The following is a 15,242-nucleotide window of genomic DNA, read 5'->3' as shown; positions in this document are numbered from 1 at the left end:
CCTTTTCCTCTTTATTTTCTATTGCACGAAATCTTTCACTGAATCTGCTTTCATATCTTTCTCTTCTCCTCTCATTTGGTTTTCTCTTTCTTGTCCTTTTCTCTCCTCTAGATTTTGTTCACAAACACTCACTCATACCTGTTTCTCTCCCTTTCTCCTATCTCTACTTTCCCCTCATTTTTTTGCATTACGTCTGCCCTACCATATGTGTACCTGTGAACTCACATGCATAAGGGAGACAAAAGGAGACAGAAGGGAGTGCCTGCAGCTGGGAAGAACCCAGAGGGTGGATCTGTGGTTTGCTACCTGGTTTTCAATGGGAATCTTCTGATTCAATTGTCTGTAATAGGGCCAATGAATCTAATAAGCATCTGAGCTTGAGATCCCTTGGTTTAATGACGAAAACCCTTGAAAGCTAGGATTAATTATCTGTACTTCATGCAATAATCAATAGGGGAAATAAGGGACGTTTTGAGAATTGTTGTGAAATACTATCTCTGTGTGAGAGATTATCTGAAAATATTGTGGGAAAGAGGACTTGGAAGCAGAGAAATGGAACTTCATATATATTTCACTGGGCCTAATTTAAATAGCACTTCACTAAGCTTCCATGTGAAACCCATTTCTTCCTCCCCATAACCCTCTGTATACAGTTTATTTCTCTGTTGCAGCTGTTGCCAAACTCAGGCTCATATTTGAGTTATTTATCCCATTTCTGTGCTATCTCCTAGCTAGACTGAATCTCTTGATGGCAGGACTACAGCATCTTCTCCATTGTTTTCCTAGGACAATATGTAGCCCAGAGTTCTAATTACAAAAGTTTTCAGAGCCATTTTCAACATTTCCTTAATTTAATTAAATACCACATTTGTCTTCAAAACCATTAAATTGATATTATCATCACTGAGAATCAAAGACACAGCAAGTTATATGTAGAGCTGAGGATAGAATTTGTTCACTCCAAAAATTAGTATTTACTGAGTGATAGGTTAACTAGTAAGAATAGAGGAGCAGTATAGAATTGTGAATTTGGGCATGGACTCTTGTTTCAGACATCCTTACCTGGTAACCTGCTAGCTACATGTACAAAGAGGCTACAACTGTATCTATCTTCTAGAAGAGCCAGCTGTTAGTCCTGGGTGTCTGCCTTGTACATGCTGAGCTGGCTCAGTGAGACACTCATCTCTGAAAGCTCCAGCTTCAACTCCAGAGTTCATTATGATTCTGTTTAATTAAATTTTTAATATTTATTACACTTATTATTTATACTTATATAAAATGTTACTATTTTATATTCATTATTTGGGAACTGCAGATAATAATATTAGATTCTTTGTTATTTAAATATTGGTCCAGTCACCCTTCTCTTAAGATCAACTTGATATATCAGATGGTTTTCCATCTGGAGACTAGTTACAAAGTGAGATTTTAGACTCCCCCTTTAAACCTTTAAACCTTTAGCAGAAAAGAGGATTTCTCTTGTTCCACAGCAGAAGATCAGATTTTCAAATGTAAATTCTCTGGGAAAGCCTGAAGCCAGGTACAGCAAGTAGCCCATGTGTAAGATCATTGCCAGATGACTCTCGTAAGAAACACCTCCTCTCTTACCTTGCTAAGTCATACGTGCATGCATCTCAAACAGAGATGAAATTTATAAATGGGTCTCTGGACGTTCTCTGAACATCACAGCATGTTGAAAGTTTTCTATTTCTGATGGAAAGTGTGGAATTGATCCCTACAGTTGTCTTTGTATCTGGGCATAATTAAACAAGAATCACAGAACTCCTCCCCGAAGAAAATTCATTTTTCCCTCATTTCCTTTTTTTTTTCCCCTTTTCATAGGCTTTCAGTTTTTCTACTTTCTTGCTTTCTTACATGAGTGTAATTGTCAGTAGTTGCTTGTTGAAATTCATCACCCACAGTACATGGTGGTAAATTGGGAGAAATACTACATCAAGTAAGATGGACTAGCACAATTTCGGGCAGGTGTCAAATATACTCAATACATTATCACCTTTGCTTTTCTTCCCTTTCTGAGCTCCAGTCTATAACTCAACCATAGCTACTGATCATGTATGTGACCTTTCTATCTTTCAACTAAAGAGCCACTGTGCTGCAGGAAGACTTCCATGGATGCTGTATGATTTTATGTTCCGTTCAAAGAGTTGACAAAATATAGCTATTATTCACATAAATGTTTGCATTACACTCCAATTTATTGTTTTGCATGATATAAAATATCATAGTAGAAAAAAAGTTTATTTTATAAAACTACTAATGAAACACCTGATCCATACCTAACGTGACTCGTAGGTCTCGGAGTGATAAAACTGCCACTTGGAAGGCATTACCAGCAAGTACGTGGCACTCTTAACCTCCTTACTCCAAAGAGCAATATTAACTATGTCCCTCTGTGGTTATCCTTTCATTATACCTATACTAGCTTTCAGAGTTCTTTTTGTCCTTCAACAATCACATCTGGCAATTTACTCTAGAAATTAAATTTGGACTCAAGGAATACTATGCAATTCCATGTTATTCATTCTATCATTTGTTCTTTCCATCTTAGGTTCTTCCTTTTCTAATCTCGAGCTTGAGTAACGCACAGCCAAACTTAAGGACTGTCCCCATCCCAGGTTTCTACACCCATTCCAGCACAATCTAGTATCTCATCCTCATAAAATCCAATTACTAACCAGCAAGATTCATGTGTTTCCATGAAAATATGTCCCACTTGTTTTGTAATTCAAGAAAGCTACTGGTTCAAATGCAAAGCTAAGTGAAAATCCCCCTGAAGAACTGTTTTTGGAGTAAAGCTTTAAAGCCTTCCACTCAATTTTTCTTAACAGGCCACTGTCTCTCCTTCTGCCCTCATTAGGGAAAAACAAAAATAAATAAAAAGAGTATCTGTTATGATCAATAGTATTTAGTCACATGCACTTTTGTTTGAGTTTACTTCCTTGCCTTCCAAAAAACACAGATATTTATTTCAGTACTAGCTCATGGTGATAAAATTAAGTTTTACTTTTACAAACATAAAAATGAGGAAATGTCATTTGTGCAAAAAATTCAAATTAGAAATGTTTATGTAATTCATTATTTAATTTCTAGGCAGCAACAGAGGTAAGAATTCTTAAATGTGATTTGTACCATCAGAGGATCTTGTTCTTCTGGAAAAAGGACCTTTTTTAAAATTCCAGGAAAGTCAAAGTACCATAAAATAATCAAGGTCTGAACATTACAGGTGAAGCCCTTCAGCTATTATTGAAACATAAGTATAATTACACACAGGAAAATATATTATCAGCACAGGAAAGAAGCCTTAAGAATTCTTCGTGTTGTTTGAAACTGTTGGACATGAGTGAGCTCTAATATCATTATGCTTAGAAACGGCTTCATCCAGATCCAACTGGACACCATTAATGTTCACTTCCATACAGCCATTATAAAAGGCATTCACTGGTGTGGCACTGAATGGAATATCTGTAAAAATAGAATATTAAAATATTAGCCCAAGACTTCTGGCATCTTGTTTGCTTATAATTAGAGAAACTATTCAGACTTCCCATATCCAACTAAACTCTAATCATAAAGGAAAAATCAGTAATGTGATTATTCAATAAATTTATATTAAGTGACTCCTAACAAGGTATGGTGCTTGACACTGGATTCAGCATATCGTGAGTTCCTCTGATTTCAGAAACACAATTAGTCTCATTCGAACCTAAGATAGATAAACACACTTCAAAAAGAATAAAAAAGAGCATATTTTTACCTGTGATGTTCTATTTTATTATTTTCTTTTTAAATTTGAGCAACAATTTAAGCATTGTGAAATCATTTTTTTCAACTCCAAACTACAGCTACACAGAAATCTTTTTAAAAATGCCATGATAAGTGCATCTCTTTTATTACTGCTGGAATAAAAGAGATTTCTCTATTTTCCCAAAAACAGCTTCTTGCTGAGCCTACAATGGCAGGTCATGATAGGGAATTCATTTTATATACAGTTTGGTGTTCAAAAAAATAATTTTAATAGTGTTTCAATGACTAGTTTAGAGCCTTTGGGCCTTTCGACACTTTCACTCTCCCCATCAGACTTAATACTTGGGTAACACCCTTGAATTCCTAAGAACTATGGTTCATCTTAATAACATCCATCTCTCCACTTGCTTCTTTTTTGGCACTCCTCCCCCATGAATTTAGTTCCCAATGGACATTTTTCAGCCTTTATTCTTCTTTCTTAGTACCTTATGCAAAAAACATACAGTTCAAATTTTCTACCTTTAATTTGCCAATGCAATGAATAAAGTCTATACTTTTCTAGGGGCTCACAGAATTCTTTATGAAACCCTTTCAAGTCTGGCTGAGCATCAAGATTATGCCACTATTATAAAAATCCTCAGAATCATCAATTTCCCCTGATTTTTAATTCATAACATGAGACCAAATATGTTTATTTTGCATATCAACTGGTAATTTACCCATCCCACTGTTTACACTCCTGATATCTCAATTATCGGTTGTTCTCAGTTTTCCTCACTATTCCTCTAAATACATCTTGCCTGAAGTCATCTTCAGTGCCGGTGCCGAAGTCCTGGAACCATTAATATTTGATAGCTTTACTTCTTTTCAACTCTTGTATTGTCTGATTTACTAAACTGGCATTCAATTAATTTGCAAATAAGGTAGTAGGTGGATTTCAATATAGAATTCATTCATTTGAACTATAATTATGCTTCTAATAAGTAATCACAGTAACTTAAGTAACTTTCTAATAATTAACTATGCTAACTTATTTATTTATCTATCTATCCATAACTTTTAGAGTATCCTTACTTCTGTTCCACAAAAACCCAGATAAAATTTCCATATATGAAAAACAAAGGCCCTGAGCAATTAAAAGTAAGAAAATAAAGGTTCCTGGGGCACCTGGGTGGCTCAGTGGGTTAAAGCCTCTGCCTTCGGCTCAGGTCATGATTCCAGGGTCTTGGGATGGAGCCCTGCATTGGGCTCTCTGCTCAGCAGGGAGCCCCTCTCTCTCTGCCTGCCTCTCTGCCTACTTGTGATCTTTGTCTGTCAAATAAATAAATAACATCTTTAAAAATCAATAAATAAAGGTTCCTAGAAGTCTAGACATCAAACTCAGAATTTTCCTTACAAGAATAACCTGCAAATGGTATTTGAAAATATTTCTCAAAAATTTTCTGCCTCAATTACTTTTTGCCATTTAAAGTAAAATGTTGACACCAATTTCATATTTTCCACTATTAATTGGAGATGCATGTGCTTTTCCTCTGGTTCTCCCTGTCTTATGGTAAATGGAATCTCCACCCATGCAATTGCTCATGCTGGATATCTAAGAAAGAGATCCTTATACCTGCCTTTCAGTCCTTAAATCCTATTAATGTTGTTTCTGACATATATCTCCCAACTAATCACCATGCCCCACCTTCACTGCCATCATCCTAGTCCAGCAGCTTCCTCATATGTGACATGGGGATAATAATAGCACCTGCCTCACAGGACTGTTTTGGATATTAAATAAGTCAACCCCTCTGAAGCACTCTGAACAATGCCAGACTGTTTTTTTTTTTTTCTTTTTTTTTTTTTTTTTTTTTTTTTTTTTTAAAGATTTTATTTATTTATTTGACAGAGAGAGATCACAAGTAGGCAGAGAGGCAGGCAGAGAGAGTGAGAGGGACGCAGGCCGATTGTAGCAGAGTTGTTGCTTCTGTTACTGTTACTGCTTCTCCATCTGGGCTACTTCAGCAGCCCACAGCTCAGCTCATCCACTTTTGTCTCCCACCTGTCCATCTCCATCCATCACATAGGGTGGGTTTTTAAAATGACAATATTGATACACCATTTCTCTGTCTAAATTTTTTTATTAAAGATTTTATTTATTTATTTGAAAGAGAGAGAGAGAGAATGCAGAGGGAGAAGCAGACTTTTTGCTGAGCAGAGAGCCCAATGCGGGGCTCAATCCCACGACCCTGGGATCATGACCTGAGCCAAAAGCAGATGCTTAACCAACTGAGCCACCCAGGCACCCCAACTTTTTAAAAGACTTCCATGGCTCTTGTAATAAGAGTCAGGACCCCAAACCAGGTCACAACCCCCCACCCCCCATGCACCCAGTTCTCAGCCTCACTGCCATCTCCCTTGCTCAAAGTGTTTGAGCATCTTCTATATATTCCTCAAGTGTATCCACCCCCCATTTTGCCCACACATAGGCCTTTTTTTAACTTGCATATTAATTCCAATTCCCACCCAACCACTTGGTTAAATTTAATCCTTCAATTTATCATATTTGTATCTTAGCCTTTTCTTCAGAGAGGTCATTCCTGGCCTGCATGACTAGGCCAAGTCCCCATTTTAGGCTCCGAAAGCAATTGATACTTTTCTTTCATACAAGTTATCATCACAATTTAATTATTCTGATATTTTCCTAATTGGTTATTTGTGGTCTACCTCTGAACTAGATTGTAAAAGGCTTAGCAGCAGAGATCATATCTATTTGCTTATTACTACACCCCTACTACCTGGGTTGTAGGTTCTGAATAAATAAAAGGTAAATGATGAATGAATTAAAGGATAAAGATTGAATTCGCAAGACTACTGTGAAAATGAACTGAAATAATAAACACTTTCTGACTAGGATAGCCAGATGCAACAAAAGTTGGTTAAATTTTAGTTCACCATCAAGAAATAAATAAACGAGTGTGCCTGGGTGGCTCAGTGGTTAAAGCCTCTGCCTTCGGCTCAGGTCATGATCTTGGGGTCCTGGGATCGAAGCCTGCATTGGTCTCTCTGCTCAGCAGAAGGTCTGCTTCCCTCATCTCTCTTTGCCTGCCTCTCTGCCTACTTGTGATTACTCTGTCAAATAAATAAATAAAATCTGAAATAAATAAATAAATAAATAAAATATACCAATAAAATATCAATATAAATCCTCAGGAAAAGATAAAATGGAATTTTATCTTCCTTTTACTAAGATTGCATATTTAAAATAGTATCAGTTTGATTAAAAAGATACTTTTTAAAGCTTTCTAAAGAAAATTTTGAAAAAAAAAAAAAGAAAAGAAAAAGAAAAAAGTATGAAGCTACCTGGAAGACCACCCAGGTAAGTGGTCACTGTCCCTTTCATTGCTTTGTCCAAAATGGCCAATTGTCTTTGAAGGCTTTCAGAGGAGATAGTGTCTTTTTTAAGTGGAGTGAACAGCTCCAGATTGTTTCTGTTGACTCTTAATTCCAGATGGAATGGTTGATTGGAACACAGACTTACGGCCTCCATCCGATACATTACCATATTTTCAACGGAGACCAGGATATCCTGAAAAACAGAGCAAAGATTCAATATAATCAAATATTAATGGTACTGCCACTTAAGAGGGACTTTTGAATCACATCATAATTTTTAAAAATACATTTGTTTTACAGATTTCAGGTCCAGCTAAGATATAAATGGACAGTGGTTTCTGAAAATTCAGTACATCAAGTTGTTTTACCAAAGATGGGAACCTAAAGTACTGTCTTAAGCACTATTTTTCTGTTTGTGAGCCTTCCTAACTTCAAAACTTACATGTGAAAAATGAAGGAGCTGAATCACTCTTTGTTGGGGAAAAGGCTTGGAAAATTTCAAGTGCTTGAGTAAGCACATGCCAGCAAGACTGAAAGGTTTCTGTGTGCCACACAAGCAATCCTGTAAGACTTGGGACAAAATGAGGGGAAAAGTCCTGAGAGAGGAAAGCCAGGGATCACCAGCAGTTAGTTACAGAGAAGATATTCAAAAGAGAAAATGTATTTGTTTTGCTGAACTTTTCAAACCTCTGAGACACAAAATTAGTCAACTTGTTGACAGTGATCTATGCATATAACTTACATGTGGATAGAGGAAATGTAAAAAAGAATAAAATCAAGGGGCACCTGGGTAGCTCAGTGAGTTAAGCGTCTGCCTTGGGCTCAGATCGTGTTCTAAGGGTCCTAGGATAGAGCCCCACATCCGGCTACCTGCTCAGGGTTGGGAAGAAGCCTACTTCCCCACCACCACTGCCCCTCCCCATCCCTGCTTGTTCTTGTTCTCTCTCTCAAATAAATAAATAAAATCTTAAAAAAAAAAACAAACTAGGAACATGGGTGTTATGAGATGGTAGAAAGATAGTCTGAAGTATTTACTTAGGAATCCAAGCCTATACGTTGCAAATACCATTTATTTGAGGAAATCTGTCACTGTTACATATCCATATCCTTGAACTCACTAATAATCTTAAAATAGTTCCAGAATGATCAACAGTATGTGGAATTATGTTATGAAATATTGTACACAGATCTTGAGAAGGCAATCTGACATGAAGAAAACAAAAAAGGAGCCATGGACTCAAACACAGAAAAGATAAAATAAATATCAAAGACATGGCATGCATTAATTTCCTCTACTGGAGGGATACAATGCTGAAGATGGGATTTCCATTTTGTTTAAAAAAAAAAAAAAAGCAAACAAAAAGCTGGAGTCTAAATGTAGCAAGTTTCTGTGGTAGATTGGAGATGAAAACTGGGCAAGATCTCCTTAGGTGGCTTATGCTTAACCACTAGACACTCCCTGCAATCATCGTTAAGCTGAAAACAACACACCTTTTTATTGCTACAGACATCATTCAATTACATCCTTCTGTCTAAAAGCTACAGAGAACATCCAAGCCAACCTTGGCACAAACACAAGCTTCTTGCTGTAACTTGTTGGAATCCAGTGTAGATGACACATGGTCAGAACTATTAGTCTCAAGTAGAAGGCTGAATAATACAGATCTTCTGATAATGCTCATGTTTCCTTTTATCCTGGAGTCTTTTCCTGTTCTTCCTCCTATTTTCAAATTACAGTTGCCAGCAAGAAGCCAGGTGGACTGGTTTTAGTTTTCTCCAGTCCTTCCTAATTTACTCATGGGAGAAAAGATTAAGACTGCCAGAGAACACAAAACATAATTAGACACAGTATAGCTGAGACTGAATTTTAATCAGACTCACTTTTGTTTTGTTGGTAAAGACCATGACTCCCATAATATTTCAAGGATTTAAATAAAGGTGGATCTCTATGCACCCTGGGAAGGCTCCAGGCAGCCTGTGTGTGAGTCTGCCTGATCTTGGCTGTTGGATGCACAGTAACAGGCTTTTCAATTGCTCTTCCCTCTCTGCTTCCTGGATCAAACCTTGGAAATAAGCCAGCAAAAATTAATAATAATGGACATTTTTTGAGTCCTTATCGATGGGCTGGACACGGTGCTAACTACTTTACATGCTATCTCATTTAATCATCATTTACTGGTAAACAAACAAACAAACAAAAAAAGAATCACAAAGTTTAGGGAAGTTACCTGAAGCTTTTCAGAGGCAGAGTCTACCAAGGACAAGGCAAAGGGCACGGTGCTGCCAGAAACCAAGGCAAACATAACACCAGTGCCCGTGGATGGGCGAATGCTAAAGGATGCATTTACTTGCCAGTCCTCAACATTGGATAGATTACCTGTTAAAACCATCAAACAGAAGCAGGATCAGTGTACTCCTAAAGTATGCCAGGAGGAATTATTACAACCTTACTGATACTCAAAGCCATTTTTGTGGAAAACTGAAGATTTTCATTCTCCTTCCTCAGTGTCCTATAAAACCTGGGCAAAAATCTAAAAACAAGAACCATTTTTTTTTTTAGAGGTGAAGGTTTTTAATTTTAATTTATTTATTTTTTCAGCATAGCAGTATTCATTGTTTTTGCACAACACCCAGTGCTCCATGCAAAACGTGCCCTCCCTATTACCCACCACCTGTTCCCCCAACCTCCCACCCCTGACCCTTCAAAACCCTCAGGTTGTTTTTCAGAGTCGATAGTCTCTTATGAAGAACCATTTTTTTAAATGCAGGCAAGAAACACATAAATGGCGCCCTAGCCTTCTGGTCTTCCTAGAATAAAATTCTAGACGTGGTGTTTCAGAATATTAGGAATTTTTTTTTTTTTTTTTATTTGACAGAGAGAGAGATCACAAGTAGGCAGAGAGGCAGGCAGAGAGAGAGAGGAGGAAGCAGGCTCCCCGTGGAGCAGAGAGCCCGATGCGGGGCTCGATCCCAGGACCCTGAGATCATGACCTGAGCCGAAGGCAGCGGCTTAATCCACTGAGCCACCCAGGTGCCTCCTGTGTTCTTTTACAGGTATTCTTTCTGCCTCCATATCCACCACTGGTCCAATCTCAGATGGTCAGATTTTAGAATACACAGTTAGAAGGAAATTCAACAAATTTATATGTTTCTGAGGGAACATTTGGGTATGGCTACCATCACCACCCTACCATCCCTCATCCATAAAGGGGTCAGTTCAAAGCAGTGGGAAAGAAAAATATGATTTACACAAATAGGAGAGTTAGACAGTTTGATAGTAGAGATGTACTCTGAAATCAACAGTTAACTCTAAAATTCTAACAGGAACTTGGGCGCCTGGGTGGCTCAGTGGGTTAAGCCACTGCCTTTGGCTCAGGTCATGATCTCAGGGTCCTGGGATCGAGTCCCACATCAGGCTCTCTGCTTGGCAGGGAGCCTGCTTCCCTCTCTCTCTCAGTCTGCCTGCCTCTCTGCCTACTTGTGATCTCTCTCTCTCGCTGTCAAATAAATAAATAAAATCTTTAAAATTCTAACAGGAACTCTTCTGCAATTCTGTCATCATAATAGTTAATTTTTTTTCATTGTTACAAGGTTAATTGTGTATCCCACTAGAGTGCAAGCCCTACTTGGCTCTACGACCACTTTGTTTCCCACAGTAGTCACTCAACAAATAGTTGAATTGATATGTTTCCAAAACAGTTTAATTCCTAAAAATATTAGGGCACCTGGGTAGCTCAGTTGATTAAGCATCGGACTTTGGCTCAGCTCATGATCTCAGGGTCCTGGAATCCAGCCCTGCATCAGGCTCCCCATTTGGCAGGGAGTCTGCTTGTCACTCTCTCCCTCCTTCTCTGCCCCTCCTCCATTCATGCTTTTCTGTACCTCTCAAATAAATAAATAAAATCTTTAAATAAATACTAATTCACACTTTGAGTAAAGCCTTCCTTATTTACTATGAAGTAATATAAAACAATAGCTCAAATACCACTTGTAGGCTTTGAAAAAGTGAATGTGAATGGAGAAAATAATCTCCCCTTGACAAGATGATCTTCCATTTAGCCACATCTAATGCTATTAGTGTTCATTTATAATCTTTTTTAAAAGATTTTATTTATTTATTTCTCAGAGAGAGAGAGAGAGGCAGGTAGATGGAGAAGTAGGCTCCCTGCTGAGCAAGGAGCATGATGTGAGACTCAGATCCCAGGACCCAGGATCATGAACTAAGCCAAAGACAGACACTTAACTGACTGAGCCACCCAGGCATCCCCATTCATAATACTTTAATTCCCACCCAGGAGAGGGAAAAAAATGATATATATACATATATAAATATATATAATAAAATATAATTTTATTATATATACATATATGTGTGTGTATATATATACATATACATATATAAATAAAATAATCTCTTTGAAATAAGTAAGTTTACTATATTAACAAACTCAAACTAAAATATGCAAGTGTACAGAAATTATAATGTAACATTAAATATTAATTCAAAAGTAGGTCACTTTCAAGTTATCTATGAAATAACTAATTACTTATGATTTTTTTTCAGATACAGTAGAACTCTTATTTTCATTTCCGTTTCAGAGTTTTTCCTTTGAAGAAATTATTGTGGGTCTAGTTTTTTCTTTTATTCAGTCATCAATCTCAACTGAAATATTTTTTTTTAAATCCTTCACATACAGAACAGAACTAAAGTTAAAAACATTCCGTTTATGTTAGGGACACAAAAAGTACCAGTGGAAGATTCTTCTTTAAAACTGTAGTAATACTTTTTTAGACTGCAAATAAACACATTAAAAATACAATTTTTCCTTAAAGCAGAGGATTTCCTTAAATCAGTACACTAAATTTATAATACAAAGTATTAGTAGCTCAAATCATGAACTCCTAAACAGAAAAAGACAAAGAACCTAGTAAGAGAATTAAGATATAAAAAGAGCTAATAAACATATGGAGAGATATTTAAATTCAGTAGAAACTGGGACAATAATATTTAAAATTAGAAGACTTAATTTTTCAACTCTCAGACTGGAAACAAATCTCAAGCATACACTTTCTTACTCTGTTGGTAGGAGTCTAAATTGATAAGACATTTTTGGAAGAGAATCTAACTGAGCAGTAGGAACTATACATTTGCATAACCTTTGATGGACATAGTCTAAGATTCTCTCCTACAGAATTAATCACATAAAGGTATAAAGATGTATGTCCATCCCTTCTTTGTCTTCTCTATGCAACGAAAGCCTTACAGCAATGGGGAAAAGGCAACAAACACTGCCACCATTAGAACACATGCAAAGACCCACTGCATCTACAGGTTAGGGAAAGGAAACTGGGAAAAAACAAAAACAACAACAACAAACCAACCAAAAGCCATTTACCATGAAGAAGGATCTGGAGTCCTGATCATTAGATATCTCCCCCACAGGTGGTTGGGAGAGGGACAATGAAAAATTCACACCCCTGGAACCCAGGGATACAACACTTGCCCAAAACTGAATCTGTATCAGAACATGAGAGAATGTTCCCCAGACCTTGCCACCATGCTAGCAAATGTCAAGTAACAAGAGCATTCCTTTGAGGTAAAGCAAGACCATGCAGAAACACTTTCTTGAGGCATATCATAAACAGAACACCTAAAGCTAATGATAGATGAACTATTAAGAAAAACCCTCTGGCAAACCAGTCACTGCCCTAAGCACAAGCTAATAATAAAGGAATTTGATGGGTATTCATGGAAACCAGAAAGCTTAAGCAGCTCAACTCTTAACTAGACTGATTCAACCACTTTATAAAAGGCCTATCAAAAGCAGAAATATGCTTATCTCCAGACATGTATTATTTATCTGTCTCTACTGTTCTACACAAGATGCTTACCTTTTAAACCAAAAATCATTCAATACCGAAGGAAACAAGGAAAAATAACACATGGTCAAGAGACAAAGCAATCAACATGACATTGATATTGGACCTACCAGATAGAGAATTTAAAATAATTATGACTAATAAGTTGAAGGCTCAAGTAGAAAACGTGGACAACATCTATACACAGATAGGAAACTTCAAGGAAGGGTTGGACATTTTAAGAAACAATCAACAGACATTCTGGTAATGAAAATGAATCCTTTTGAAGCATTAAGCAGTAAACTCAACACAACTGAGAAATTGGTGAACTTTAAAATAGGTTAATTGAATTTACTTGCAATTAATCAAGTTAGGTACAAATAACCTTTTTTTTAGTAATCTTTAAGTAATAACATAAGCATATTTTACTTCCTTCCCTCCCAACATACTGCAAAAATTGAATAAAAAACATACAACAGCATGAATAAGCCTAACGCCATGCCTGGCACATAGTTAAGTATTCAATAATGTTTACCGAAGGAAATACAACTGTTTGTCAATTAATAAATTTAGTCATTAATGAGAAAAGAGAGGTAAAATGAGAAATTACTTACTGTATTCTATGCTAAACTGAGCAACTCCAGAACCAGGATAGTAGGAACCCTTCTCCACAGTGACAAGACAATGCTTATTTTGTTTTTCTTGAATGATTTCCTTTATTCCCGAAGCTCCCTGACCCATCAAATTCCAGCCTCGTATACATCCATCTAGACGAGGGTTAATCTAACAAATTAAAATATAGGTCGAGTGTATCTTAAACTTTAAAAAATACATGGCTTAATTGATTACAGATGCAGTTTTCATTTAGAGGGAAAACCTTTCTTTGATGACATTTTAAAATACTTTACATATTTTTAATATTATCTAATTTTTTAAGGTGTCCTTCAGATGGGCAGTCTTTTTCAGTTACAGTGAGTTTATGCATCACAGACGTCCACTGTGATCCTAATGACTTCTAGCCCCTCAAGCCCTACCTGCCTCTCCTCTATCATCCAGAAATAACTTTTCTGCTCTCAAGTTCCGTATATGCTTCTAGCTGTGGATGTGGGCTGTAAGCTGCTTACTTTAATTGCATTTCTATGTAGGTTTGTTTTGCCATCAGACACTGAACCTCTTCAGGAACAAAAGTCTCCTCAAAGCAACCAGCCAGACTCGAGACCCATAGTAGCCATTTTATAAATAGTTTTTGAATAACCTATTTTACTTTTAAAATGTCTTGATTTATCAATTTCAAAGGAACAGATGCATTCACTTTGACATGAGGTAACTAATTCAGGTTTTATATCATACTGCAGGAATCTTTCAAAAGTTAAGGTAAGTGTGAATTGCCATGAGTAAAAGATGGATATTAAATGGTAAATATTTAAGTTAAATCAGCGAGTATAATTGGCAGGCCCATGACTTCAAATGAAATTTTTAAGACTCTTCAAGGACAGTGATTAGTCTCCTTCATGAAATCTACTCCACAGTTATTAGACAAACATCATATTCAGAAAATCATCTATTATATATAACTTCAATTTATGAGAGGCTGAAGTTAAACTCCCAGCAAAGATTTTTTTTTTTAAAGTTCCAGCATCGTATGCTATTTTATCTCCCAAATTTAAGTCCTAAAATAGACGTCAGAAAATTCTTTGACTGGCTTCTACAAAATGTTGTATTTTTGGACTCAAATACATGTATTTACATTTGTAGTAGCTGAATATGCACAGTTATCATGTTAACACTGAACTGATGCTTGAGAACTGAAAAAAAAAATCTACTTCCCCATGAGTAACGCTGGGAATTTAAATGGGCTCAAAAACACTACATTTATTTTCTTATTTCCTTAATATAATTCCAAGGATCGCTATGTTATTTTTCCTTGTTCAGTTTAAGTTGTCACAGTTGGTATGTTCAACAAAATCACTTCTTTTGACTCTCAGAAAAACGCATCTTCAAATCTATTATGGATAAGAGTAATTCATCCATGATGAATGATAGAAACTTGGATCATTACCGGTCTAATGAGGGTATTTTCCGCTTTCCGAGGCAATCCTGCAAAATATACTTTAGTTTCTAGAAATCCACTTGTAAGCTTAAAAAGGCTTTCGGGTTTATTTATATTCATTACAGCTTCTTTAGCTATTTTTACACTAATACTGTGTTCTAGTTCTTCCACAGAGACCTACAATTAAAAA

The 15,242-nt window shown here is 36.5% G+C and overlaps 1 protein-coding gene across 1 annotated transcript in view; it reads right to left on the bottom strand.

The window, feature by feature from the left end:
* Positions 1 to 924: 924 nt before the first annotated feature.
* The window catches only part of PROS1 (protein S), a 69,957-nt gene continuing 55,639 nt past the window's right edge, over positions 925 to 15,242 (bottom strand). Inside the window, exons 11-15 of the mRNA XM_046003754.1 lie at positions 15,062 to 15,229; positions 13,617 to 13,785; positions 9,372 to 9,520; positions 7,111 to 7,336; positions 925 to 3,483 (exon numbers count right to left, since the gene is read on the bottom strand). Coding sequence (XP_045859710.1) covers positions 3,323 to 3,483; positions 7,111 to 7,336; positions 9,372 to 9,520; positions 13,617 to 13,785; positions 15,062 to 15,229 — 873 coding nt within the window. The 3' untranslated portion in view covers positions 925 to 3,322. The remainder of the gene's footprint in view (positions 3,484 to 7,110; positions 7,337 to 9,371; positions 9,521 to 13,616; positions 13,786 to 15,061; positions 15,230 to 15,242) is intronic.

The sequence above is a fragment of the Meles meles genome, chromosome 4 (assembly GCF_922984935.1).
Source record: "Meles meles chromosome 4, mMelMel3.1 paternal haplotype, whole genome shotgun sequence".
Classification (NCBI taxonomy): domain Eukaryota; kingdom Metazoa; phylum Chordata; class Mammalia; order Carnivora; family Mustelidae; genus Meles; species Meles meles.
This window is presented reverse-complemented; position numbering and strand designations above follow the sequence as displayed.